This window comes from Guillardia theta, assembly GCF_000315625.1.
Source record: "Guillardia theta CCMP2712 unplaced genomic scaffold GUITHscaffold_234, whole genome shotgun sequence".
NCBI classification, from domain to species: Eukaryota; class Cryptophyceae; order Pyrenomonadales; family Geminigeraceae; genus Guillardia; species Guillardia theta.
The window spans coordinates 3,656-30,913 of NW_005434442.1; the positions used below are offsets into that span (position 1 = coordinate 3,656).

The following is a 27,258-nucleotide window of genomic DNA, read 5'->3' on the forward strand; positions in this document are numbered from 1 at the left end:
TAAACCCTAACATTATACAGATGATAGTTGTGATATGTTTGTGTCACAACATGTATGTATGATACTCCAAAGAGTGATATAGAGGGGTCATATAATGTATTGTACGTGGGTTGTGTGAAGGGCCGGAGTCACAACGCTTGGCGCTTCGCGCCTGCGCTGGCCGACCCCCTTGTACGGGCTGTGTGCAGGCCTATATAACATACTCACTAAGAAGGTGGTTTATAAGCGGCTAAGAGTGTATCTTTGAGTTCAGATATGACTGTGAGTGATTTATTCCTCTCCTGTTCAACCCGCAATTGAATCTCTAATTCATGTCTCTCCCGCAGATGTTCAAGGTCCTTCTGATGCTCAAGTTGCTGTTGTTCAAGCTCCTTACGCAACTCCTCAATATCCTGCGTAAATCTTGCAACAGATTGACCATACCTCTTCGTAAGATTAGGATACACACTCTGTGTCACATGCTTGAATTGCAATGGTGTCAATACCACTATCTCCGTATGCTTCTTATACTCCAATCTCACCGATATCTCATCATCCGACAACAAACCATCATACAACTCATGCTTCAACTCCGTCTCGGCCTTGCTCGTATACATCTTATCTATATATCCAAAACATTTCACTCTCATATCCACTTTATCAATATCCTTGAACCCCCTCTTGTGTTGCATCAAACGCTGGTCTATATTATTACTTATACCAAACTTACACACCATGGCATTGTCCTTATGTCTCTTAGGTATGTCCATATCATCTCTCACATCCTTCACATATCCCAGAGTTACCAAATACAGACATGACACCTCGGGTGTTACCCCACAGCTCAAGAACTCCCTGAATGAATCAACACTCACACCCAACATCGTATATGCCAATCCCTGTCTCTGTTCAACAGTTCCCATCTGGACCGTAAAGAGGACCCTTGAGGCCCATTCTTGGAAATGCTCTGCTATGCCACTCCTAGAACTGAACAAGACCTTCAACATGCCATTGTAGGTGAGAAACAATGTTTTCTGTAAGGATGGTTTATTAGGATTGTTCTGTTCTCTGTAAGGACGTGATTGCTGATTTAACACCTCCGCCGTGACAATAAAGGTTTTATAATGAACAAGGTTTTTGTATCCATATTCTTTATGCATAATTGTAGACTTGATGTTGTTCATTTGAAATGCTTTAGCCACCTCGGATACTTTGAAGAAGCATTTGTTGTTTTCTCTTTCTCCTCTGACCTCTATTTCAAGACTCTTGCCCTTATCATCCTTAAATTTCTCGTGTTCTTCCAGCTCAATGATTGGTGGGGCCAGTTCATACTCGTATACAGCTTGCTGTTGAGACTCAACAATAGGCACTTCAGGTTGTTCCTGAGATTGTTCCTTAGTTTGTTCCTGAGATTGTTCCTTAGTTTGTTCCTGAGATTGTTCCTTAGTTTGTTCTTGAGGTTGTTCTTGAGGTTGTCCTCTCATGCTCGGGATGTTTGAAAGCACCCATCCCTCTGATAGGAGTAGCTTGGCCTTCCTATTATCTTTAGTAGAGAATTTCCAACCAGCTTTGATGCTATAGGATCCAAAGAAGTAGTCAGAGGTGGGAATGTTATGTTTATCGATGATCTTACGGATAGTTTTGGCACATCCAAAGAAAAATAAAGAATCAAAGGCACGAAGGTCTTCAGCATCGAAGACCGTATGGCCACAGAAGTCGAAAGGGGAGGGTTTATTGGAAGTCATTTCTTACTTACCTATATATACGTTTATTCCTTATATCAATTTGTGATGAGGATGGTGTGTGTTTTCAAATCAAGACATGTTGTTCAAGAAGTCAATGTATAGATGCAAGAACTGCTTATCGAACAGTTCACCAGATAGCCTATGATTGCGGAAGTGATCGTGTATATGTTTCTCAGACTGAACAACATGTTCAACATCCTTTGTAAGAAGCATGATATCTTTGCCATAAGCCATAACGTATCTGCTTCTGAGAGCTTTGATGGTGCCTCTCCACATGCCAATCTTGACACCATTGAATAGAGGTGACGTCACAATATAAACATATCCTATTAGATCAGGTTGTATGTCAATCCATTTAGTAGCATGGGAATGAGTTGTAGAAATAAACTTATAGACCCACAAAAGGATATTATCTGCGTTGTGGTTCAAGGGTTGTATCTTGCTAGAGAACAAAACCTTATGTAAGCCTAAGTATGTAAGGAATAAACGCTTTATAGTCACATTGTCATATTTACAAATAAATGTTTTATAATGAACTCTTTCAACATATCCTCTATCTTTACGTAGAACAGTTGATTTGATATTATCCATATGGAATGCTCTGGACACATCCGACACCTTAAAGAAGCATTTGTTATGTTCCCTCTCCCCTCTGACCTCAATCTCAAGACACTTTCCTTTATCATCCTTGAACTTCTCTTCATCCTTGAGCTCGATGATAGGAGGTGCTGGCTCACACTCAATGGTTTGTTCATTGTCAGGTAGGGGTTGCTCTTGGACAGGTTTAGGTTGGTCTTTTACAGGTTCGGATTGTTCTTTGACAGGTTTAGGTTGGTCTATCATGTTAGGAACATGTTCTAAGACCCATCGTTGGGATAGAAGGAGCTTGGCCTTCTTGTAGTCTGCGTCGAACTGCTTCCAGACATTCTTAGTGAGCAGTCCGAAGAAGTACTCGGACTGAGGGATAGATTGTTTGATGATGATTTGTCGGACACCTTTGGAGCATCCAAAGAAAAAGGAGGGATTGAACTGTTTGAGGTCTTGGGCATCATAGACGAGATGGCCTAGAAAGTCAAAAGGAAGGGGTTTATTGGAAGTCATTTCTTACTTACCTATATATATTCGTTTATTCCTTATATCAATTTGTTATGAGGATGATGTGTGATACCGGGGAGCGCCCCAGACGCGCTAAGACGGAGGTAAGACTGAGGTAAGACTGAGGTAAGGCCTATATGAATCAGACACAATGCCTCGTACAAGATCCATATGATATTATCTATATGACCTCTTTAAACGCCATATAGATGATAGTTGATATCTAGGTTGAATGATCTCAACATGTTTATATGATATAAAGAGAATGCTATAGAACAGTGATATTGTGTATTGTACGTGTGATCGTGTAAAGGTTGGATATAAAGGGAAAATGTATAATATATAGAGAGAAGAGGATGTCGGAAGACAAGAAAGAAGCTATGAGACAATACAACAAAGCCTATCTACAACGAAGAAAAGAGGATGGGACAATACAAGAGATTTATGATTATATTGCGGAGTATAACAAGACTCGATATAATACAGATCCAGAATTCAGAGAAAGAATCAATGACTATCTAAGACGTTACCGTAATGATAGGTACAAAGCAGATGAAGAATTCAGAGAGAGAGTCAAGGAAGGCAACAGGAAGCAATATGAAGACCCAGTAAAACGGGAACGAAGACGTGAGAGGTATCAGGAGCAGAAGAGAGCATCGGGGAGCGATGTTTCCTATGGAAACAATGGGTCAGCGACTCTGTCGCTTCCCTCCCCGAACGCGCTTACTACTACAGTCAACTAACACAATATCTCGTACAACATTCATATAATACTCTCTATGACTGCTTCTTGAGCATTTATAGATGATAGTTGATATATCTTTGTATCACAACAAGTCTTTATAGAACTCTAAAGAGTGATATAGAGCGGTCATATGATTTTTGGTACGTGGATTGTGTGAAGGGCCGGAGTCATGACGCTTGGCGCTTCGCGCCTTCGCTGCCCGACCCCCTTATACGGGCTGTGTGCAGGCCTACAATGTACTTAAGGAAGTTGTGTAGAGGTGAAAGCATGGTGGTACGAAGGATTAAGCTATTTATAATGAGAGCTTAATGAAAAAAACAAGAATTAGGAATTCCGAAGTAGTTTCTCTTGTTGATATTTTTCGCGTTTCTTGCGGTTGATTTCATCTTTGTTCTTATGGTACCAATTCAAAGAAGCTGCTCTCTGATTCTCCCTATACTCATTTTGTTTTTCAGGGGACAGTTGTTGGAACCACTGTTTGTTGTACTCAACAACCTGTTGTTTTTCTTCTGGGGTCTTATCATGATACCTTTGTAAATTGGTATGATGTGTTCGCTGATATTGCTTTTGATATTCGCGTTGGTAATTCTTTTGATAGTCAATTTTCTTTTGAGGCCAATAAGTCTTTTGATATTCCCTCTGATACTCTCGTTGGTAGTTTCGTTGGTATTCTTTTCTCTTGAGTTTCTTCAATTCATCAGAAGAAGGGTCTTCCATTTGTATAATAGTATATACATGAAATTGTTCTTAAGCGCGTTTGAATGTACTTAAAGAATAGGTTTGTTATAAATTATAATATACATCAAGTGATGAGTGAGTACGACACGGATTGTTCAGACAATACCACAAAGACTAACATATCAGGTCTCTCCTTCGAGACGGCCGATACAGTTCCATGCAAGAAGTTTGATACAGCCTTCTTCAACAACAGCAAGTTACATGGATACATGTTCTATGAACCCTTCCACAAGCAACGCCTAATCACAGTTTTGAAGGACTATGACCAATATGAGCACCTTCTTATTCACAGCAAGAAGATGGATTTTCATGAGGAGTTTGACATCAAGCAGATGATACAGTTGTGTTTGAAGAATGCGGGACAGAAGGATTATCTGACTGTGACTTACTCAAAATCAAGGAATTCCCCAAAGCACGATGGTAAGTTCATCGGACGCTGGTTTGCCAACAAATGGGTTGGCCTTCAATACATGCCAAGGTGCTTAAGGCATGCACTGTGTGGGAGTGCTGGTTCAGATTCACACAAGGACTTATGGATGGACCTTGATATGGTCAATGCACATCCCACATTGGCCTTACATCTATTCAAGCTGTACAACCTGAACACGAAGTATCTAGAGGAGTACATAAATGACCGCGAGAGAATCTTGAGAGAGATAATTGAGAAGACAGATTGCACCAGAGATGAGGCAAAGACATTGCTGTTGAAGATATTGAATGGAGGGGCTGACAAGACATTTATTCCATGGAGAAAGGAGTTCTTTCGAGAGGTCCAGCACAATCTAGAGACAGTGAGCATTCTTCCTGAATTCGCCTTCATCAGAAGGAAGATAACCCAACGTTCCGATGGAAAATATAACATACCAGCCAAGACAGTGAATCAGATAATATGTGCAATGGAGAACTATATCCTGGAGCTATTTACCTTAAAGCTGATAGAGGATGGGGTGATTCCAGCCTTCAAGAATGGGTACAAGTGTGTATTGATTCACGATGGGCTTCAAGTGCCATGGACAGAGGAGAATGAGGAGAGGATGAGAGACCTGACGAAGTATGAGGAGTTCATAAAGCAGAAGACGGGGATAGAGATAAAGTTGAAGGTGAAACCCTTTGACGAGTATATGACGATTAGGGAGGAGGTAGAGAACAAGTTAGACCATCTAAATCTAAAAACACTTGCTGAACTATCTGAATATGATTATGAGGACGTAAAGACAGTGTTTGAACGTGAATGCGCAAAGATAATGGACCCAATAATGTATATTCAAAACTCGAACAACAATATCGTCATGAGGAACAAAGAGAAGTTGAAAGACGCATTCGCGAATATAAAATACAAGGGATTCAATGAGAGGAAGGGTACACATGAAGAGATGCCATTCATCAATGAATGGCTAACGGATACGAGAATGAGAACCTATGAGAGGTTGGATTTCATCCCAGCACAGACACCAGCTAATGTGTATAACATATGGACAGGTTTTGATGTGCCACTTGAGACACCATTGCCTGATGACTTTAACATAGAGGACAATGATTACATAAGAAGGTACTTAAAGCACATAGATATGGTGGTTGGTTCAGATGAGATCTCAACTTACATAAAATGTTGGATTGCTCATAAGTTACAAAAGCCAGGCGTAAAGACATGTGTATGCTTGCTGTTTTATTCCATCGAAGAGGGAACCGGTAAGAACACATTGGTGGATGTAATAAAGCGATTGTTAGGTGATAAGTACAGCATTGAGCTTGAAGAGGTAACAAACGCTCTGATGAGCAAACATTCAATGTCAGAATACAGGAATCTACTATGTGTTGTAAATGAAGCAAAGGGTTCTCAATTATTCAATGACTTTGATAAATTCAAGAATAAGGTTACGGCTAAAGAAGCTACATTTGAACCAAAGAACATAGACAGGTTTAAGTGCAAGACATATTGTGATTTCATAATGACAACGAACAACTTTTACATGCCTTCAAGTGATAGGAGAATATGTTATATAGAGACCACTAATGAGTTGCTAAGAAATGCGGATTATTTCAATAGCTTTTATAATGAGATTGTTGATAATCCAGAGGCTATAAGATGTATATTTGAGTATTTCATTACATTTGATTACAGACAGCATATAGAGAATGGTAACCTTCAGGATTATATCCCTAAGAGCACGTACATGTTGGAACTACAGAAGATGAATAGGAGTCAAGAGTTGGACCTATTGGAGTACATAATAACAGACAAAGGATATTTGAATATGTTGAAAGACCCTTATGATGATAATTATATCAGATTATACAAGAAACCTTTTGAGATGTCTAAGAATAAATTTATTCCAAGCCTCTATGATATCATGAAAGAGTTTAAAACAAGAGAGGGTGGTTCTAATACGAAGATACAGGCCTCAAAAACATTCCATGCGTTCTTTAATCAGAATGCTATGAAGAAAATAAACAACACCAAAGGATTTGAAGATACAATAACAGAGTGCAAGAACAATGACATGTATTTCTACAAAGCACATATCGAACGTGTAGAAATGTTCTTGAACGGTACATCCAAACCAACATTCATTGATGAGAGTGACGAAGAGACCAAAAGCGACAATGAGGCACAAGATAGTGATAGCGAAGAATTCAAGGCTACAGTGAGAGGGAGGAGGGGGATATAACTCTTGTCTAAAATTACTCACATAGTTATTGGGTTGAATAAACAAACGGACCTACGGACAAATGAAAAATGGAGATTCTCCTGAGAAACAAATAATAAATAGCATGTTGTAATTTTTTTTAAAAACTTTTTGACAGAAAAATAATTCATTAATCCGTTCATTTGTCCGTGGATGATATAAAAGGGAATATTTATCTAAGATAACCCAAAGGGGAATAAAGATATATGAGAATAGTATCACTATATGAAAAGAAATAATACTTTGAGAACACTTTTTGACAGTAAGAATTCTTTTATCCGTTCATTTATCCGTGGATGATATAAAAGGAACTATAATGAAAGATTCCTTCTACTAGAGAAAAGGAAGTTCAGAGCAGAATCGGTAACGCTTTCCTCCTACCCCCGAATGCGCTTAGACTGAGACATACACAATACCTTGTACACGACCGATATGATACTCTCTATGAGTATTTATTGATAGTCAATAGATAATAGTTGTGATTTGTAGGAATGGTCTCAAGGAGAGGCACTGTAGAGCTGAACGTTATCTTCTGTGAAATGTTCCAATATGATACCACTTCAACAGGCCTACACATGAGCACTATAAAAGCAGAATTGAAGAAATGCAAACATACAACCTCACTTACACCATCCCAAGTGAAGGAATATATCATAAGGAACAAACTAGCCGGTCCTTATTCGGATAAGAATATTAACATAGATGGAAAGAAATCATGTGGTTTCAAGAATATCTCAATTAAACCACACCAATACAATATAGAAAATACAGAAGAGGACGAAGATTAAAGAAAAAAAAGAAGAGGATGAGGAGGAAAAGGAGGAAAAGGATGTGTTTTGAAAGGCTGTTGGTTGTTACCAAACATGTCTCTATAGTGTCGAGATATAATAATCCAATATAGGATGTAGCGATGGTATATAAGATTTAATGTGAGAGGGTAGGAGTTTAGGCAAGCAAGCTTGCCCGGCCAGTTCGCTTCGCTCACAGGCCTTTGCGACCCCTAGTAAGGATGTATAGGAGACGTGATGAGGATGGTAAGGATAAAAATAAGATGTTAAATGGATGTATGGGGGAGAAACTGGATGAGATGAGAATACGGAATTGCCCATGTAAGGGAATGAATATTTGATATATTTTACCCATGGACCTATGATATATTTTACCCATGGACCTATGATATAATAAAATATAGGGTATTGATGTAAGAATGAAGAATGAAGTATTATTAGTGAAATGAGAGTTGTGGTCCGAACTGTAGATGTGAGCGATTGTCGGGGTTGCGGGTGATATGAACGGAGACGTCAACATTTTCGAGGAGATATTCGATATGTGAGACGAGGATGACGGAGTCAAAGAAATCTAGAAGCCTGCGTAGGAATCCGGGGACCATAGTAATATTATTGCGGTCGAGGCCGATGAAACCCTCATCAACGAAGAGTTGCTTACAGGGAGGGTTGTTATGGAAGCGTGTAAAGGCCAATCGCAAGGCGATAGAGATGATGAATTTCTGGAAGCCAGAGGCCAATTTAGCGGAGACGATGTGTGTGGGTTGAGAATCGGTGGTGGGATTATGATTACGGATCAACCAATGGACGTCAAAGCGTCCCTTGAATGACTGAGGGTCATCGGCGACCTCGTTAGCGTTTCCGACGACGAAATGGAGTTGGAAGGGTTTGGTGGTGTGATGGCAAGATAGCTTGATGACATTGTTAACAAATGCGACGATGTGATTGAGGATGTGATTTTCATATATCCATTTTTTATAGTTCTTGAAGTCATTGACAACGATTTTCAAGAGGTCAGCATCGAATTGTAGGTGATTGACGGCCTGAACAGAGAGGAGGTACTGCTCCTTCAGACGGTTATGTGTCTCCATGCGTTCCTGAAGCCTTGCGTGGGAGATGCTGTGTTCATTGAATGCGTTCTGGGCCAGGTCAATGCGTCTCTTAAGGTTCAGCTTCTCTTGTTTCTTGATGTTGTCAAGGAGCTCAAGCCTCATCTCATATTCCCCAAGAGTGGGCAGGATGTCCTCGATGAGTGTCTTAGAGAGGACGATAGAGTGTAGCCTCCGGTACTCCTCCCAATCGTGGTATTGCGCCTTGAGTCTATCCAATCTCTGCTGTTTGGGGATGACATTGGCGACATAGTTGTTCCAAGCATGAACGGACTGTATATCCCTGTTAATGCCATTCAGCTTCGAATCAAGGTTGAAGAAGGTCCGCTTCCATGCGTCAAGGTCTTTCTCGAAGCGGCCACGGAGGAGCTTGTGATACAACACAAACTCGTCATAATCATCCCATTCTTTAGCGACATCTATGGTGTCTACCATCCTTCGGTATTTAGAGAGCCTGTCATTGGATTCTTGTAGCAGTGCTTGTAGCTGCTGTTGTTTAGCCCTCAAGTCATCTTTATCTTTCTGTAGGGAGACGGTCTTTTGATTGGTTTCTTCGATTTCCTTAGCGGACTTGTCATATTCGTGCCAATCCTTCAGCAGCCTACAATAGGACTGGTACTTGTCCTCATCGTATTCATCAAGCCATTGTTGTAGCTGGTAAAGTTCATCTTGAGTATCGCCTTCATGATACTTGACCATGTACTTATTAAGGGCGGTCTGGTGTTTATTCAGAGCCTTCTCAATCGTCTTGATGCTGTTCTTGAGCTCAGCGATGCGTGCGACCCAAGGTTTAGAGCGGCAGACGGAGCAGTTAGGGTTGTATTCATATTCCTTGTTATCCTCGAAGACAGAGAGTTCCTGCTGCAGGCGTTGTAGCTGTTGTTCATCCTGTTCTATAGACTCATGGTATTCTTGGAACTTGTCAAGTATCTGCTGCAGCCGCTTGAGCTTCTTCTTAGCATCAGAGACCTTTTTGCGGCCATAGTCGGATTGTATCATCTGAACATACTGTGTGACCTCATCGATGGAGACATTAGGTTTATTGGAGACAGCACGGGCGTGAAGGTCTCGGAGTGTGTTGTTGAGAGAGGTGAGCTGTTCATCGACGTCGTTGAAGCGAGCATCGGCCTCTTTGAGCTGACGGTTTAACTCATCAATCTTTGCCTGACGCTTCAGGATGCGAGAGAGGCAGGCATCCTTGGTGAGGGTGATGGCGTCCATGTCAGGGCGTGGGGTGATTGGTTTATTCACCGCAGGAAGGTTAGAGCAATGCGCTAAGAACTCATCGATGCTGCCATAGGATTGTAGGATGAGTGCTTGGACAGTGTCAAGGTCAATCTCAAGGGTCAGGAAGGATGGGTGAGGGGGAGTGTAGGAGGGTTTGGTGAGATGATGGTTTTTAATCTGCTCTTGGACATCGGTGAGGGATGCCTGTAGGGCTTCAAGGTCGTGGGAGGGTTGAGTGGGGATGTTGGAGGGGAGTGATTTAAGCTCTTCTTCTATGAAGGACCATTCACAGGGTTTGACGGGTGGTTCTTTCCAAGCATTGTATGTATCAAGCAGCTTAGGGTTGTTCTGATATTCTTGATAGAGCTGTTGAGGGTCACTGCCAAGGAGTTGAGAGAGGATGTTGTCCTTCTGTTTCTTGAGTTTGTCGCAATCGATGTTATCAAGGTCAGGGTGTAGAGCATTGAACTCATCGAGTCGAACTTGCCAATCGACAGCAATGAACGCATCAACATGAGAGGGTCCCAGTGAGGAGATGGGTTGAACATTGATGTCGAGGGACTCGTAAAGATTCTGTAATTGCTGTAACTCTAGGGAGAGGGCGGCCATGTTAGAGTTGGATGCGGCGAGCTCGGCCGATGGTGAAGACTGATGAGAATCGACGGCACTGTCGGGTTGTAGGAGTTCGGGTGGGATATCGTGAAGGAGTGAGTTGATATTGGATTGAAGGAGTGTGAGGATATCAGAGTATTTATTGGAGCAGTTTTTAAGGAGTGATTCGATGGAGGTGAGTTTATCAAGACCGGCGGCGGAATCGATAAGTTCGGTGAGTTTGGAGTGATTAACGTCAAGGAAGTTAGAGTCATTGGTTTGTGTAATCATGGATGTGCGTAGGAATTGATTGAGAGTGCCAACGAGGGAGGGGAGTAGGTCTTTTTTGTTAGCGGCCTTAGAGGAGGTCTTTTGTACGAGATAAGGGACGGGTGTATAGTTAGGGTCAGAGAGTGACTTGTGGTATTCATCGGCCTTGTACAGGAAGAGGTCACAGGCAGTTTTTTTGAGTGTTTTGGTTTCTAGTTGATTTTTGCGTGCGAAGGAGCGATGGATGCGAAGGAAATCGGTATTATTGAGTTGTAGGACGATCTTGGTAGATGCGGTTTCGGCGTGGTCATTGATAAGACTGGAGGCGATGACGCCCCAGATGGCGATGGTGATGACGTTGAAGATGGTGCTTTTACCGAAAGCGTTAGGTGCGGAGATGGTGACGAGCTGATTATCGAGATTGTCGAAGTTGATCCAGGATTCGTGGGAGCCATAGCAGCAGATATTGTGCCAGGAGACATATTTGACGGAGAAGGAGGGTAGGTTAGTGGATTCCGAATGGAACTGTTGTATATCAAGGATGGATTTATTGATGAGGGAATTGATGCGTTCAACATGTGTGTGTAGGATAGGAGGGAATGAGTGAGGGATGAGTGTGAACTTGTGAAGGTCGGTGAGCCAGTGTTCGAGCCGTTGTAGCATGGAATGATTGAGTTGGAGTTGTTGAGTGCGGGTGTGGAAGTATTGGAGGAGCAAGGAGGTATCATTAAGGTCGGAGACGCTGATATGAGTGTTGAATGGGTAATTGGGACCGTAGGATGTGCCTAGGGGTGTGGGTTGTGGGAGCAATTCAGGGAGGAGGGTGTCATCTCGTATGGAGTGAGAGACAGAGTGTTGGTGTAAGAGTTGGAAGAGTGAGGATTTATGTAGTGGGGTGTATTTACCTCTGATGTTGATGAGAACTTCTTTAGGGAAGTGTGGGTGTTGTAAGAGGGAGTCTAAGGGGACATATTGATTTTTGTATTTGACATGCCAAGAGTTGGATTCATCGGAGAAGAGGACATTGATGAATCCCTTGGGGTTGTAGACGTTGTGGTATGTGATGGAGGAGTTTTGTAGGTCCCAGAGTGAGAAGCCGTGGTTGATGACATCTTCTTTGCGATGTTGTTGTATGAGGCTGCCGGAGTAACCCCATAGAGTGCCGAATTTGTTGGTGCCGTGTTGTCGGAGGTGTATATCGCCGAGGACGAGGAACTTGAAGTCTTTGGTCCAATCGAAGGGGTAGATGGATGGTTTAGGGGTGTCATGAGGTGTGGAAGTGACATCAGGGGTGAGGATGGATTCAGAGAGGAGGGTGCCGGTGAAGGTGCCGTGGAAGAGTGCGACGACATATTGTGGTGGGGAGGGGCCATTGAAGTGGGTAGGGAAGGGTGGTAGTGTGGATAGTCTGCCAGACTTGCGTTGGAAGTCGAGAGTATCTTGGACGGATACGGTGGTGAGTCCAAGGTTATGTATTTGTAGTGTTTTGGTGGTGTCTAGGACGTGAAGGTTGGGGACATCGAAGGCGATGGCGGAGACGAGGCAGGGTGATTCAGATTCTTCTTGTTTGATGTCATGGTTGCCAGGGATGACGATGACGAATGTGATTTGTAGTAGTTTGGTGAGGAGGTCTTTGTAAAGGTCGAGTCCATAGCTGGAGGCGATGCCCTTGGAATCGAAGATATCACCGGTGATAACGATGATAGAGTTGTGTGGGGTGATGTGTGGTTTGTCGATGAAGACTTGATTGATGGATTGAAGGAGGTTGTTGAATACTTGTTTGTATTCATAATATCTGGAAGAGTGTATGTCACCCTTATGGATATGGATGTCAGAGATGTGGAAGATGTAATGAATCATAATGTTCAGTTGAATAAGAAAGTATATGAGTTATATTCATTTTTATGATAAGTCTTTAAGTGTATTGAACTTTAAAAGGATATGATTGTTCAGTGAGTTGAGAGTATAGTGGAACAGTGTGAGGATGTTGTTAAATACCCGCTGAACATTGAGTGGGTAATTAATGAAGATGTGCCTTAATGCCCGCTGAACTTTTAGGGGGGTATTTGTCAAGGTGCCCTTTTAAGCCCACTGAACTTTTAGGGGGTATTTGTTCAGGTGTCGTTTAATGCCCGCCGAACCTTAAGGGCGTATTTGTTCAGGTGCCCTTTTTAAGCCCGCTGAACTTTTAGGGGGTATTTGTTCAGGTCCCTTTCAGCCTACTGAACTTTTAGGGGTTATTTGTTCAGAATGGTCACGAATATCCATTGTATATATACCTTCAAGGTACCTACTGACTGAGTAGTACAGTGATCAGTTTAGAAGGAAACTTGATTGCTTTCAAGTTTTCTCATCACAACGTCTCAAAATCAGACCGTAGTAAGGTTAAACCCGTAACCGCCGTGTACGGTAACGACTAGGACAGCTAATCCGACCAACCCTGCCATCATCCTGCCGATCATCGGATCGGGCTGCTGTCCGACGGTCCCGACCGTACTGCTGTCCCCCAACTTAAACTTAACTGATGAGGCGCCTCAACTTACTTATAAGTTAGGCACTGAGTAGTGTCAGTACTGATTTTTAACTTAACTTTGAGTAAAGCCTGAAGTTTCCCCTCCCCCTCCCTCTCCCCTTTCCCTTCCTCCCTACTTGTGTCCCCACAACCCTCTCGCAATCAACCCCTGCCCCATCCTGCCCTCCTGAAATCTCCAGCACTCGCGCTCAATGGTGGACCTTTACGTCCCGCCGATCCTACCGCCTCCTCGCAATCTGTTTCTCTCTTACTTATCTGAACCTGCTCGCGAGTTGAGAAATGCTCTAAATAGTGATAATGAGATGCCAGGGAGATGGGACGGTGAGAGTAGGGCGTTGAGGTCAATGGGAAGGAAGTCTCTTGTCTGACGGCGCTTGATCCTGCCATGGCAGGGGTTTCTCTTCAATGCATCGCGTTCTCTCGCATGGCTGATCATATGTAAATCAACGCGCTCATAAAATGGAGTGGGAGCATGGCTTCAGTCAATGCTCACTGACGCCCATTTCCCCTGGCCATGAAAGGTAACATGTTTTACCTGACTGCATGCTGCAAGGGGTGATGCTTGGCAGATATCCACTCGCTTTTTTTGGCTTCTGCATAGCTGTCGTACTCTTCTACACCTTGGGCATTAGAGCAAGCATTGATACCTTCAGATTGCTTGTGGTGAAAGTCTTGAGTTGCTGGAGGAAAGATAGAATCGCTGAGAATGAACAGGCAAGGGCGACACATGAGAAGCAATGGGAGCAAACCATGCTGGTGGCTAGCGGTCAGATGTTTTGAAATGGGTGCTGTAAGTTGAAATGACGCAACCTGGACAGGACTCACTGCAGCATTTTCCTTCTTGCTTGCGGGAGCTTCGATACCGAGTAGACCTGTAAAGATGTACCAACTCATTCCTTGTGCGTCTGTCTGTTGGATTGATCGCACTCAGAAGGAGACATGTCGCTTCGACCCTCCCGCGAGTCATCGTGATGTTTCCCAAACGCAAGGTTGAATTGTGACATGACACATCCTGATGACTGACTGTAAATGATGATGTGTATGTAGGAAATACATCCTCAAATAGAAAAATTGGCCGAGAGTGATGCCGAAACAAGTTGAACAATATACTTGCATTGATCGATGTTGTCAGCTGCTTTGATTGCACTACGCGACGGGAATCCGGATCTCAACATCTCTCTGTTTGTATTTGATGAGTGAGAAAAACTATTATTATCTCACATTTCCTCTCTTGATCGAATTTTTAAGGCACGTTCCAAAACAAAGTTCAGATAGACGGCCTCTCTCCAAGGTGTGCTTCCCTAGATTGAATCTGTAGAAAGTTCTAATCGCGTGTGGCAAGACTGTGCGAATACGAAACATTATGATGTCACGAATTCGAATGGCAGAAGATTTTGACTACGTCATGTGGTAGAGATAGATATCACTTCGAGGAAGACCCTAAAGCTTTGCTGCAGGATCGACTCTGATCTCGTTTCTTATCCTCCAGATTTGCCCAGCAAGGTGCGTCGATTCGTTGATGCTATTTACTAATCTCAAGTCGGTGCAGTTGATACGATCGAACCCGCATGGAATGACTGCTCCTCTTGTGCTTCTGGGTCGCTTGAAAGTTTAGGAGAAACATACATCTTACCTGTGGCAGAGGAGCCGGGACCGTTGGGGACAGACCAGTTCTATGACACAACTGCCTTCGTGCTAGAGGTTGGTAGCTCCACGTTCTCCATCCAGTTGATTCTTCTATCCAGAGCACCCTGCATCCTTCGAACCCCACACCCTATCTTGAGGGAAGAAATGTTGACAGGTAGCCATGAATTGCTGTTGATGTTTTATGAGCATACCTTGTGAATTCAGGTTGTATCCGTATGTTTTGAAAGGCAATGCTCCTTGTTCTAGACAGCTTTCTAATCTCTCAATAGTAGAGGTTTGTTGAATTGTGGAATGATCATTCTAATGCTATGTCGTGTAGCGCTGCTCAAGCTATATCCCTTCTGACGTGGAATCGTTAGACGGGTGTTCCAATCTTTGTTAGTCTCGAGCATGGAATGAACAATGCGCTGTTGCCCGAACCGCAGGGTTGGAACGATCTACATAGTTGCTGCCGACATCTATTCTGAAGGAATGGTATTGTATGAAGATCACCCAGCTTTTACCGAGGTATTGTAAATTTTGCTTTGTGGTTTCTGTATCAATTTGCGCTCGAAGCATTTCTCAATTGCTGCACATGCTCGGAGGATGGGACGGCCAGTGCTCATGTACAATGGAGGTAAGACTCCCCGGCGCTGTCAGACTGCAGCTTATGATATGCAGCGGTTGCAAGACATGCGAATCTCCTTCTCTACGGAGAAACTTTCCATGACAACTCCAACGCGAAAACGCAATTTCGAAGCTTCAAACATGACGTGGTGATTGGTTTTGAACTGGAATGAAGAAGATAATGAATCAAAACAGCCCTCTGACCTGTCGGATCGATGGAAGAACAAAGTCACCTTAGCATACTGTGACAAAGTATGGATACACGTGTGGCTTTTGGTCTGTTTGCTGAACATTTACAGCTTGGACGCCTTCCAGATGAAGATGGATTGACGCACAACGTCGAGGTAGCTTGCTATGTTTGATTGTTGGGATCTAAAGCCTACTTTGCAGCTGTTCTATACAGGATGGACATCCAGAACCTCTGATTACGAAACTAAAGTGGAGGTTGTTTCTCCCTAGAGTTCCTTGTCTTCACTCACGCAGCATTTCCGTGCAGAATCAGATTCGACAGGTTTTAGAAACCAGTACAGAGGGAATATTGAAAAACCAGAAATGGAAAATGGAGCAAGGAATTCTTCTGCATTGAACTGAAACTTATTTCCTCATATGATACTGAACTCAGGTGAGATCTCCGTAGCATTACTTGGAGAACCTTTCATGCATCGTTTGTTTTCTGTCGAAGTCAACTGCCTTTCTTCGTTGTGCCTGGTAATCTTCTTCCTGGTTTCTCCATGGTGCCAACACTTGTTCGAGGCTTTTCAAGAAAATTGGTGGGAGCGCCCGTGTATTGTCATCCCATCGTCAAAGGTGATTATTTGGTTTCCTCATTGGACTTTCTCACAGATTCTCGCCTAATTCTCTTTGTTTCACTTGTGTAGGAGTGTTCAACGAAGGACAGAGGGAAACGAACTGGACTCATTCATCCTTTGCTTGAGTTGGAGTTACAATCATCGGCCCCAAATGTCTCCGGGGAACAGAAGGAGATTGCTTGGGTAGCAGCCGGCACACACTTGCTAGGTTACTTCACGTGCGTTTTCCAGGTTTGTCTTACCAGGTTTGTCAAGGTACCACACAAGCCGTTATTGACAAGTCAAACCGAGGTACTCCTTTTTTCCTATGCAGCCTTTTATGATAGCTTGTTGGCAGAATCTGTCGCATCCTTTGGGGCAAACTTGACTGATTTAGCTATAGATAAGCCAGGTGATTCATATTTGGCAATCACCGTCACTGAACAGTGTTGGTTCATTGTACGGAAAAAGGAATTTACCGATTTAGAGCATGGTTTCAATACGATCATCAGTTGGTGGAGGGGTACTCTCATACGTTCTTAGTCGCAAACAGAATGCAGCATTTCATCGGCAAGCAACTATGGAAGAAAGAACAGTGCCCGTGCATTCACGAGGAATGTGTGGTCGTCTTCTCTCATAGTCGACGTCATTCTCCAGCCAGCGAAGAGCAGGCATGCTGTCGCAAAGCCACGTTGAGACTGAAACATGTCTTCAGCTGTTGGACTCCGTCCGTCAGGCGAAGAAGTTATACGGTCCAACCTGGCGCATCCACGTGTATCTTGATGAAAGTTCGTCGACGACTACGAAGGATGAGGTGATGGAATGTTCAACCCTCATGGAATAAAGGAAGTTGAGCACAGATTTACTCTCTTGGAGGCGAAATATTGTCAGCAGGACATCTTCAAGACTACGGAGAGATGACTTGGGCTTTCTGGCCCTTCCTAGAATTCGGTCGTTTTTGAAGATGTAAAGCTCCAGTTGAACTGAATGTTCACAGGCACGAAGGGAGACAGCAAGAGGAGGAGAATCATTGTTCGTGAGGCCGGGTATATTGTGGTTCTTCCGCTCATAGTGCTAATCTGCTTCTGCAGACATGATGTGATTCAGCGAGAGGTCGATGCGGTATGATATAACTGGAGCATGTGGACACGACATTGACGACCCGAGGCTCTAGGTGAAGCATTGGATCATGTCCGGCAAACAACTTCACTCCATGCGCGACTCGGTTCTTCATTCTCGACCCTTCAACTCTAGGCTGTGGGGCTGCATAGCGCCATGTGAGATTCAAGGAAGTCCTATAGTGGAGGTGCGCATGATGTCTATAGATTGAAATGGTCTGAATGGATCGAAACGGGCGAGCAGGTGGTCAAAGACTTCTTGGAAAAGCATCAGGCCCATGTTCGGACGGACGAGTGGTTCGGGAGCACAGTGATGCTGCCTTATTTCACTTGGAACAATGACAAGGTGAAGAATGTCGTCAAGTCACAATGCGCTCACCAGCCCCGCAGCTGACCCATGATTCGCTTTTCTGCATGGACTGGCAAGATTCACTTCCCTTCCCTACGGAGAGAAATGGGATTGAATTCGCCGGACAGGTCGGGTAGTTGATACTCTTTCCAAGCTTACGTGCTCTCAGCCTTCCCTGTCCTGGTATGGCGGCAACGAGGAGCTTGCGATGAAGATGCATCGGGGCGAATGGTTGTGCAGTAGCAGCCCCTACCGATGCCGAGGAAGCAGCTCTTGGCGACGAGGGTAGAAGGGCGGAGGACTGTGACAGAAGGAACAAGGGCGGCGGTGGAGGGAGGCGTAGGTGTACATAGTTGAGTTCATCTTGTCTGTTTATTGCTAGTGAAGTGTCAATGCAGCAGCTGATTTGCCTCTCCTTGCACGTTCTTGATGCTCTCTAGGTTGCGTGAAATGGGGTCGACCCCCTCCACGCCAAGCAGCTTCTTCTCTCGCAGCTGCGATCTTGCCAGCTCTCGGATGTCGTCCTCCATCTCTCGCTCAGCGATCACTTGATGCTTCTTTAGTCGCTTCAGCAGCGGCTCCTGGGCTGCCGCTGCTGGTTCCCCAGAAGCTTTCTCCTCCATTCTTCGCTTCTTGATCGTATCATCTAAGAGGCTGTGAGCCGTCATAACCATCGCGTCAGCCTCCTCGCCCTCCTTCCTAGCCTTGACACCGAGCTCTTGGATCTTGTGACGCAGCGCGTCTGCCTGCTTCACTTCATTCTCTGCATCTACAATCGCGTTGACAGCCATGATCTTGTCCTGCTGCGCTCTTGCTCCCATCAGAGAGGCAAGCTCATGGTCAAGGTCCACTTGTTGCTGGATGCTGTCCTCCTTCCCCTTGGCAATACGGTAGCTCGTGTATTTCTCGAGCTCCTTATTAGACAAATCTGTCGCTGACGCCTTGAGTTGACGGGCAAGCTCCTGCTGATAGCGCAACCGCCGACTGATCTTATGATGCAAACGCATGAGCTTAGCTCGCTTTGCTTTCTCCCTGTCCAAGTTCAAAGCGATCATCTTGATCGCCCTGTCCACCTGCACGCGCTCTGCTGCATCGAGAAATTCCTGAGGAAACAACTTGTTCTTGTTGGCTTGTGCTTGCAAACTTGTCTGCACGAGCATAGCCCGATGAGAGCCTGTCAGCATCCGTCAGGCATAACGGGCAACAGCGCGATCATCTTGTCAGCCCATGCGTTACCAGAGACCGAAGTTCGAGCGACGAGGACACACAAGACGATGGCGAGCACCTGTCGCACCAGTCATTCCCTCTCACCATCACACTCACACGAGCCTTACCGAAGCCCCAGCAGCCTTGACGGTCGATAATTCTGACCGTCTCCAACGGCTGAGCAGGGAGTCCATTCCTTAAAGAATTCCAGCAGTCAGAAGCACTCGGTTACCATCATTTTTCAGCGGCCTCGTTCACAAGCCCCCAAGTTCTTCTAAAGTCTCTCTCATGTCTTCAGGACAATCATTTCAATGAGAGCCTGTAAGACCCTCTGCTAAAATGTTGCTGAGACAAAATCTTTCCTTATTCCCCTTGGCCACTTTCGCGCCTTTCCTTTTGTTCCCCCCACTCTCTCGCTCCCTCGCCCTCTTCCTCTGCCTTCCCACCCTTCTCTCTTCTCTGTGCCCTATCTCTGTATCCTCTGACCCTCATCCTGCTGGCCACACCATCTCCCGCCTCCCTCTCCCCATGTGTTGTGCTGCCATTTTGGCGTCCCTTCGCACCAGTACTGCAATTGCGGTATGTAACGAAAATTAACGTGCGATACAGGGGAGCAGTCGCAATGGAGGAATCGCGGCAGGTTGATGCACGCAGAATCGAGATGGAAGCGGAGAGGAAGGGCGAGGAAAAAGACGAAGAGAAGCAGCAAAATGTTACGACGAGGACAAGCGTATCTTTTTAGGTGAATCATGGCTGCAGATGCTTGCGGGCGATGCTGGTTCCATCCAGCAGCTCAAGGAGCTTCGAGTTGCTATGGTCGGATGTGGATGGTTTGCGAGGAAAGCTCACATACCAGCGCTCCTGCGAGCAGAAGAATCGTCCATGAACGTGAGCATATCACGAGCTAGACTCGTTGTATCTCAACATCTGCAGGTTCTCGGAGTCAAAATTCGCCTAGTAGCGTTATGTAGCAGGACAAATGCCTCGATTGAGCAGGCCAAGCGGCGACTGGGTCGAGGAAGAGCAAGGTAAGCCCGCGGCTCGCAGACAATGACAATGACGAGAGTTTGCAGCAGCATCGCCAGCTTTACGAGCATCGACGATCTTCTCGGCGGGTGCGAGTTCGACGTATAAGCAAGATTTGTGGGAGACTGTGACTGAGGGGGCGGCAGATTGCTGACCTTGCGCTTCCAATCCCGGACATGGCGAATGCTGTGAGTGAATACCGGCATCGATGTGTTCTCTTCACAATCTACATTCTTAGGTTTCAAAATGTTTGAACGCCGGGAAAATTGTGATTTCGGAGAAACCTGCAGCTGGGTCGTTACAGCAGGTAGAAAATACTTGCGTATAGACGGTCAGTGAACTATGCTCAGCTATCGAGGGTCTGGAAAAGCTTCCTTCAAAAGGTAGGGGATGAAACCTGTCACAGCATGTCGCCATGGGAATGAAGTACGCGTTAGAGCACAGGATGCACGTGGAACGTCCTTGAGAACTGGAGTTGCAAACCGGTCGTGATGAAAATTAAGGATCTCTTGAATGTCTGCGTGCCTGGTAGCCTAGAAGCCGGAACTGATACAAGTACAGAGTTGCTGTCTTGGCAGGGTGACAAGCTACAAGCTGATATTCCATCAGATTCTCGCTCCACCGAGGTGTTTCAAGTCCACGGTCTTGTTTGTGAAGATCATTCTGTTGTCAAGCTTGACAGGGTGGAGGGGCGAGTATCTGCACAACAACGAGAAAGAGGAGGATGAAGATGGAGGATGGGTCCTTGATGTTGGAGTGCATTTCGTATATATTTTGCATCGACAGGCCTGTGCACTGATGATTGTTCAGGTAAGGTCTCTCCGAGTGTTGTTTGGCCACATTTCCTCCGTGACCTCCTCGCATGAACGTTGTCTTTGCAATTGCGCAACTATCGTTTTGTCTTATGAGATTGATCATGCAGATGAAGCTCTACGGTCTGAACGAGATCTTGAGGAGTCTCAAGCTAAACTTCATCATGAAAATGGGTTAACTGGTCTCATCAGCATCAAATTTCTTGCATCACATGATAGAGAAGGAGTTCCTTTCAAAGATGACCAGGAGTATTCCAGCACAGATAATACCTGCTCTAATGGATTATCAATTGAAACAGAGAAGGGCTCTTTGATATGGGAATTCGAAAGCAATCGCCTGCAATTCGATTTGCTATCCAGTGACCTAAACCGAGAGCCTTTGGAATCAACAACATTCAAACTGAATGCAAAGGACTCATGGATCAGTGGAGGAGTACAAGAGGCCATGTGGTCAGCGTTGAGAGATTGTGCCAAGGTAGCCATGGTGACGACCAGTCGATTGTGAGGGGATGACGAGATTGTGAAGGCGAAGGAGCGAGGTGTAAAGATTGAAACGTCAGCAACAACCTCACCAGACGAGGCCCTCTATGATGCTGCAGTCGTATGGAGCATCAAGCGACTCCAGCGTAACTCAGGGAAACAGACGCGGGAAAGTGAAAACATGATGCGTCAAAAGCTTGTTGAAGACGTGTGCGATGTTGTCGCTGATATCCTCAGCAGAGAAGATCATCCAGCACGATTAAATCTGCCAAACTGCTGCCCGCTGCTGCCAAGAACAACTTTGACAAGCGCTAGCGGGACAAGACAGTGTTCTCCCTTGTTTGTTTATCGGTTTACAAATGTTGAAGACATGCAAAAGTTGTTTCAGTGTTCAAAGCTCCATAGCTTTCTGATCTATTTGCAGAATTATGAGGACAACACATGGTAAGAAACATGAACAGAGCGTCTCATGCCCTATGGTGGATTTTAATGTAAGGAAGTCTGTGAAATCATAAATCGTAGATCTTGACATACTTGCTGTTCAGGTGAATTTGAATACTTCTGGAGTGGTACCTGTAGGTGCTGATCACAGCTGGAGTAGGTAACTGTGCCATGCTCCCATTTCCTAGTATGCTGTCACTTCTCTCGTTGTTCTGCCACATCTCTTCGCTCTGATTCTCATTCTCTTCTTGCATCAGGTGGGCTGAGACATCTTTTCTGCGAGTGGACATGAAGTCTTATAACCGCATCCTCGGAATTTCAACTCTCCCGGTGGAATCGATGGTTCTCTGACTGAAGGTCTGACTTCTCCTTCAAGGATGGCAGTCAAGCTGTGCATGTCCAGGCCGGCTGCCTCCTGCGGTCCCTCATCTCTGCGCTTTCCTACCATGACCTCTGCATCCCCTCTGTACCTGTAAGAGAACCTGTGTCTTCGTCTCGTCTAGATGCTCCTAGCTGTGTCTTCGTCTCGTCTAGATGCTCCTAGCTGTGTCTTCGTCTGCATTGGATGCTCCATGTTTACTGCATTCAGTGGCTGCTGTTTTCCTTTCCCTTGTTTCTGTCATTGAGAATGTGCATGCGATGATCTGTTGCTGCCATTCGAGATCCTGTTGGACCAAACGATTGGCGGGATGATCTCGACAGGGTCGCATGGAAGTAGCTTACGATATGGCACAACCTCAGAGCTTGTCAAGGTAATTGAACAAGCGAATCAGTCGAGGAGTTGGGGGATAGTGTTCGAAGGACATGAGAGGCTTGGACGTGAGACATGATACCAGGGTCTCAAGATGATTCTGCCAAACGGTGAACTGAAGACCTTGGGATGTTGTCAGCCCCAGCAGCAGTCAAGCTCTGAAGCGCTCAGGGACCAGGAGGTGGATGACGAGAGTCTTTTCAGAGCTGCTAGGATGAGTCTGGGCCAGCTGGGAATAATAACAGAGGTAAACTTTCTCAAATTCTTAAGTAAGTTCGTGAGGTTGTTGATGTTACAGGTGGTCTTGCGTGTTGAACGTGTCTATCATGTGGAGCAGGAAGTGATTTCTCTCTCCATAGGTGAGCCTACGTCTCAGTTGTGAAAATCCGTGAAAGAGTTGTTCATTCGATGATGGGCAGAAAACTTCTGCGAGTTAGCTTGCGAGGAAGGGAGAGGGCTACATGCCAGCTACGAGCACGTTTGGGGGCACATGCGGTTAGGAGGAGGAGAAGTCACTGTGGTCGGATTGAGGAGGAAGGAGGGAGAAGACGCAAGTCAGCAAGTAGCCAAGGAACCGTGTCAGCCTCAACCTGATGCGAGAGGAGATCACCCTGCTGACTCACAAGACTACCCCCTCCCCGACCAAGTTCTCCTCCACCGTCTCGAGTCAGACCATCTCCCTCGATTCTGGAAGAGCGACCGGTACCACGGCAAGAATTGGTTTCCATTCCCCCCGCCGCAGAAAGTCGCTGGCCAAGAGCAAGAGGATGACTTCGGGTCGGGGAAGCACCTCTCCTTGCAGTACAACTTTCCGTTGAATAGGTTGCGAGAGATCGTGACGACTCTCCTGGAGGCCTCCATGTTCCGCCATGACATGCCAACAAGGGATTACCTCGGTAGGATCGTGGAGATAAAATTTATCGGAAAAGAGAAAAACCCTGCGATGTTGGGAGCGAGCGAAGCGTTATGCTGCTTCAACATCTATTGGAAGAGGTAAGTACCGTCTGTCCTCTTCTTCTATTGACGACAACAAAGCGAAGATGCTAGCCAGGCGGCTGACAGACTGGAGGAGTTTTTCCGGGACCAAGGTGATGGATACAAGTCAGAAGCAATTGAATGATTGTGATGCGCCAACAGGCGGTCTTCCACACTTGGGAAAGTTTTTCAAGGAGGAAACGTTCGATCGGACAAGGATGCAACACGCAGTAAGAATCATGTTCGTATGATGCTATGCAGCTTAGCCTCTTGTCAGGATCAATTTCTATTCATCGCAAACTTGTTGCATCAAAGTGACTCAAAATAATGAAATCAAAGCTCTCCGAAGCGTTTTGAGCCGTCGAAAATCCACCTTCTGCTTTCTCCTCTAGATTCCCAGCTCTTTCTCAAAGTCTTCGTCGTCAAGGTCATCTATCGGCTTCGCATCGCTTGCCTTCGACTTGTCTGAAGGTCCGACGTCGATTCCCTCAAGCTCTTTCGCCATCTCCTCTTCCCATGAGAGACCAGAGTCAGTCTTGGTAGCCGAGGTCCCCGCGCTTGTGGCCGGCTTGTTGACCTAGCGAGCTGAATGAGGCAAGCCAACAAAAGGAAGGGCAAGCAGAAAGAAGAAAGGTGGAGACAAGGACAGGGAGCAGGAGATCAAGAAAGCTGGCCCTCAGTTCGTCGTGAACATGGGACAGGACAGGATCGATGATAGGAAACAAACCGGCTCGTCACTGACGAATTCTGCTCCTTCGAAGTCGAGATTATCTGTGGGATCAGGGTACCTGGTGCTACAACGAGATCAGAGCTCGGGAGGTTCGCAAAAAAATTGTTTACGTGCTCGACGTGTTCTCGCGGGTCCTCTTGCTCTCGACGCACATCTTCAAGTATGATTGCACGATCATCTCACACTTGTAAAAGTAGCTCCTCCAGAAGCTGTGTAAGGGGAAACTGTCAAGTCCTGAACATCTTGATACAGGTGCAAAGTCAGCACGGATCATATCACTCACTCTTCTTCCTTGATCTTGCTAGGCACAAGCTTGTGTCGGGCTTTCTGCAACAGCAACACTCATCATCAAAATCATCCAAGAACCTAAGCTCAACCACCTTGAGGTTTGCATCAGCCTCCAACGCAGCCATCGCCCGTTTAGTGCATGAGGGTTCCAAGAAGTCGAAGGTCTTAGATACGGCACAGCAAAGACGCCATGTCACACGAGGAGGAGGAGGAGAGGAAAGCTCACAAAGTCGTCATCAGGAACTCGCTCCTTCAACCTCGCCTTCACTTCCTCGTCGCTTCCCTGCAAAACTTCTTTCAACATGCCTGTGAGATCCAAAGGCGCTCTCAACCTCTGTGATCTTCAGCATGCTTGCTTTCATGTCGGCTTCGAATGGCTGAAGCTCCGCGTCAGAGGCAGACGTGCATGCTTCCTTGTCTCACCTTTAACCCCAAGTGAGATGTGACCCACGGAGCTCCGATCTTGTCGAACGAGACGTCCCCTTCACTTCCACTCTTGGCTTCTGCAGTACAACATGGAACGTGACGGCAGGAAACGACAAGACAAATATTTCAGTGAACCTGCTGTCTTCTTGTTGAATGATTCTTCCAAGGAGCTGCCAAACTGAGAAAACAAGGTCTTCGTCTCATTCGCAACCGATGCAACAGGTGCTAGTTTCTCCACCACTCCAGCCTCCTGTGACAACGAGTCACCACAAACAGTCACGCTGGTCCCATCAGTAACCTGTAGCGAAGCCTGTGCTTTTGCGGCAGCATTCTTAAGCCATTCCATGTCGAATACCTGCTTAGAGAGTGAGACTGGGCGAAAAGAAAGACAAACTGAGATGAATCTGTCTCGTCTGTCTCCAAGTGCCGCGCACTCTCGTTCTAACTTTGAGGCATGCAATCTACCTGCTAACACCATCGCCTCTACCTCGCCTCTGCCTCGCTCCCCCCATCCCCTCTGTCGTCCTCGACCCCCCCTCCCATCCCTCCTCCCATGCCCCCGCAAGAAGCGGTGTAGCTCGAGGGGTTGGCGAGGCGATGGAAGGGGGTACCTCCGGCCAGAGTTACTGATAGGGTGATATGCATAAGGGGTAGGGTGTCTCAGGGAAATGGGAAAGCAAGGGGTACTTGAAGTAAAGGAAAGGTTAATATGTAAGGGTAGGGTAGGGTTATCAAAATGAGTATCAGAACACCTGGTAGGGTAGGGTACATCAGGTGGACATCGCAAAGTGCAAAACAGCAAAAAGCGCGATGATGCCGATATACAGCCATCATCCCGATATACAGCCATCATCCCGATATACAGCCATCATGCCGATATACAGCCATCATCCCGATATACAGCCATCATCCCGATATACAGCCATCATCCCGATATACAGCCATCATCCCGATATACAGCCATCATCCCGATATACAGCCATCATGCCGACATACAGCCATCATGCTTGAGATATACAAGGACATCTCAACCATCTCTCTATCACCTCAACCATCTCTCTATCACCACAACCATCTCTCTATCACCTCAACCATCTCTCTATCATCTCAACCATCTCTCTATCACCTCAACCATCTCTCTATCATCTCAACCATCTCTCTATCACCTCAACCATCTCTCTATCATCTCAACCATCTCTCTATCACCTCAACCATCTCTCTATCATCTCAACCATCTCTCTATCATCTCAACCATCACTCTATCATCTCAACCATCTCTCTATCACCTCAACCATCTCCCTATCATCTCAACCATCTCGCTTTCTTCTCCTCCATCTCTATCAGCAGCTAATGACATCAACAACCGATTTATTTCACCAATTAAATGTATGTATTTCACGCCAACCCAATTTCAGTTTTATGGGGTAGTAGTCCGAATTAGACAATTTAGGGTGTAGGGTAGCGAAGAGCTGAAATAGAAATGCTGAGAGAACAGGGACCAGGATGGATGGAAAGCAAAATAGGAAGGGAGAGGAGAGGGAAGAGGGAGAGAGGTACAGATAGAGGAAAGAAGGCAGGGAGAGAGGGAGAGAGGTATAGGTAGAGGAAAGAAGGCAGAGAGAGGGAGAGAGGGAGAAAAGTACAGATAGAGGAAAGAAGGGAGGGAGAGAGGGAGAGAGGTACAGGTAGAGGAAAGAAGGCAGTCAGAGGGAGAGAGGTACAGGTAGAGGAAAGAAGGCAGTCAGAGGGAGAGAGGTACAGGTAGAGGAAAGAAGAGAGGGAGAGGGAGAGAGGTATAGGTAGAGGAAAGAAGGCAGGGAGAGGGAGAGAGGGAGAAAAGTACAGATAGAGGAAAGAAGGGAGGGAGAGAGGTATAGGTAGAGGAAAGAAGGGAGGGAGAGAGGGAGAAAAGTACAGGTAGAGGAAAGAAGGGAGGCAGAGAAGCAGGGAAGGGATGCAGGGAGAGGGATGGGGGGGCTGGGGGGAAAATGAGAGGAAGAGGGAGGCAGGGAGGCATGGGGCTTCGATATTTCTTGGTCCAGATATTCGAGTAACTCAATTCACAGTTGGCTGTTGCGCATGTTCTCTCTGCTCGTCAAACTCACGAGGTT

General features: G+C 45.6%; 9 protein-coding genes across 9 annotated transcripts; 5 read left to right on the forward strand and 4 right to left on the reverse strand.

The window, feature by feature from the left end:
* Positions 1–304: 304 nt before the first annotated feature.
* Positions 305–1,724, reverse strand: GUITHDRAFT_121495 (hypothetical protein; the record flags this gene model as incomplete). Its single annotated transcript, XM_005819248.1, has 2 exons — positions 305–371; positions 424–1,724. The coding sequence occupies 2 exons, from the start codon at positions 1,722–1,724 to the stop codon at positions 305–307; spliced, it is 1,368 nt and encodes a 455-aa protein (XP_005819305.1).
* A 2,649-nt stretch (positions 1,725–4,373) lies between these two features.
* GUITHDRAFT_148693 (hypothetical protein) lies at positions 4,374–6,123 on the forward strand (the record flags this gene model as incomplete). Its single annotated transcript, XM_005819249.1, has 3 exons — positions 4,374–5,991; positions 6,031–6,059; positions 6,097–6,123. 3 exons carry the CDS (start codon positions 4,374–4,376, stop codon positions 6,121–6,123), a joined length of 1,674 nt encoding a protein of 557 aa, XP_005819306.1.
* Positions 6,124–8,214: 2,091 nt separating this feature from the next.
* GUITHDRAFT_121496 (hypothetical protein) lies at positions 8,215–10,992 on the reverse strand (the record flags this gene model as incomplete). Its single annotated transcript, XM_005819250.1, has 1 exon — positions 8,215–10,992. One exon carries the CDS (start codon positions 10,990–10,992, stop codon positions 8,215–8,217), a length of 2,778 nt encoding a protein of 925 aa, XP_005819307.1.
* Positions 10,993–14,885: 3,893 nt separating this feature from the next.
* GUITHDRAFT_121497 (hypothetical protein) lies at positions 14,886–16,119 on the forward strand (the record flags this gene model as incomplete). The annotated part of the gene is made up of 10 exons (XM_005819251.1): positions 14,886–14,914; positions 14,962–15,007; positions 15,054–15,102; positions 15,147–15,205; positions 15,250–15,305; positions 15,577–15,658; positions 15,707–15,767; positions 15,812–15,906; positions 15,953–16,009; positions 16,057–16,119. The coding sequence occupies 10 exons, from the start codon at positions 14,886–14,888 to the stop codon at positions 16,117–16,119; spliced, it is 597 nt and encodes a 198-aa protein (XP_005819308.1).
* A 1,364-nt stretch (positions 16,120–17,483) lies between these two features.
* Positions 17,484–18,411, forward strand: GUITHDRAFT_156359 (hypothetical protein). Its single transcript, XM_005819252.1, has 6 exons — positions 17,484–17,591; positions 17,637–17,667; positions 17,720–17,851; positions 17,908–18,009; positions 18,054–18,140; positions 18,182–18,411. Exons 1-6 carry the CDS (start codon positions 17,533–17,535, stop codon positions 18,299–18,301), a joined length of 531 nt encoding a protein of 176 aa, XP_005819309.1. The 5' UTR covers positions 17,484–17,532; the 3' UTR covers positions 18,302–18,411.
* Positions 18,402–19,456, reverse strand: GUITHDRAFT_148696 (hypothetical protein; the record flags this gene model as incomplete). Its single annotated transcript, XM_005819253.1, has 4 exons — positions 18,402–19,186; positions 19,249–19,297; positions 19,324–19,395; positions 19,451–19,456. The coding sequence occupies 4 exons, from the start codon at positions 19,454–19,456 to the stop codon at positions 18,402–18,404; spliced, it is 912 nt and encodes a 303-aa protein (XP_005819310.1).
* A 384-nt stretch (positions 19,457–19,840) lies between these two features.
* GUITHDRAFT_148697 (hypothetical protein) lies at positions 19,841–21,235 on the forward strand (the record flags this gene model as incomplete). The annotated part of the gene is made up of 9 exons (XM_005819254.1): positions 19,841–19,858; positions 19,978–20,106; positions 20,152–20,246; positions 20,292–20,346; positions 20,391–20,432; positions 20,483–20,551; positions 20,573–20,627; positions 20,927–21,054; positions 21,167–21,235. 9 exons carry the CDS (start codon positions 19,841–19,843, stop codon positions 21,233–21,235), a joined length of 660 nt encoding a protein of 219 aa, XP_005819311.1.
* Positions 21,236–21,977: 742 nt separating this feature from the next.
* GUITHDRAFT_148698 (hypothetical protein) lies at positions 21,978–23,725 on the forward strand (the record flags this gene model as incomplete). Its single annotated transcript, XM_005819255.1, has 8 exons — positions 21,978–21,980; positions 22,082–22,137; positions 22,235–22,307; positions 22,354–22,449; positions 22,640–22,729; positions 22,814–22,975; positions 23,027–23,087; positions 23,148–23,725. 8 exons carry the CDS (start codon positions 21,978–21,980, stop codon positions 23,723–23,725), a joined length of 1,119 nt encoding a protein of 372 aa, XP_005819312.1.
* Positions 23,726–23,978: 253 nt separating this feature from the next.
* Positions 23,979–25,493, reverse strand: GUITHDRAFT_166723 (hypothetical protein; the record flags this gene model as incomplete). Its single annotated transcript, XM_005819256.1, has 10 exons — positions 23,979–24,280; positions 24,431–24,497; positions 24,544–24,642; positions 24,717–24,760; positions 24,814–24,885; positions 24,948–25,004; positions 25,054–25,098; positions 25,145–25,224; positions 25,283–25,397; positions 25,446–25,493. The coding sequence occupies 10 exons, from the start codon at positions 25,491–25,493 to the stop codon at positions 24,092–24,094; spliced, it is 816 nt and encodes a 271-aa protein (XP_005819313.1). The 3' UTR covers positions 23,979–24,091.
* Between the last annotated feature and the right edge of the window lie 1,765 nt (positions 25,494–27,258).

What these genes read in the sequence shown, in the direction of transcription:
- GUITHDRAFT_156359 (XM_005819252.1), top strand. Translation starts at nt 17,533, where the DNA reads ATGTTCACAGGCACGAAGGGAGACAGCAAGAGGAGGAGAATCATTGTT. An exon ending in ATCATTGTTCGTGAGGCCGG is followed by an intron (nt 17,592 to 17,636) that starts GTATATTGTGGT and finishes CTGCTTCTGCAG; the next exon opens with ACATGATGTGATTCAGCGAG. An exon ending in TCACTTGGAACAATGACAAG is followed by an intron (nt 18,010 to 18,053) that starts GTGAAGAATGTC and finishes CCAGCCCCGCAG; the next exon opens with CTGACCCATGATTCGCTTTT.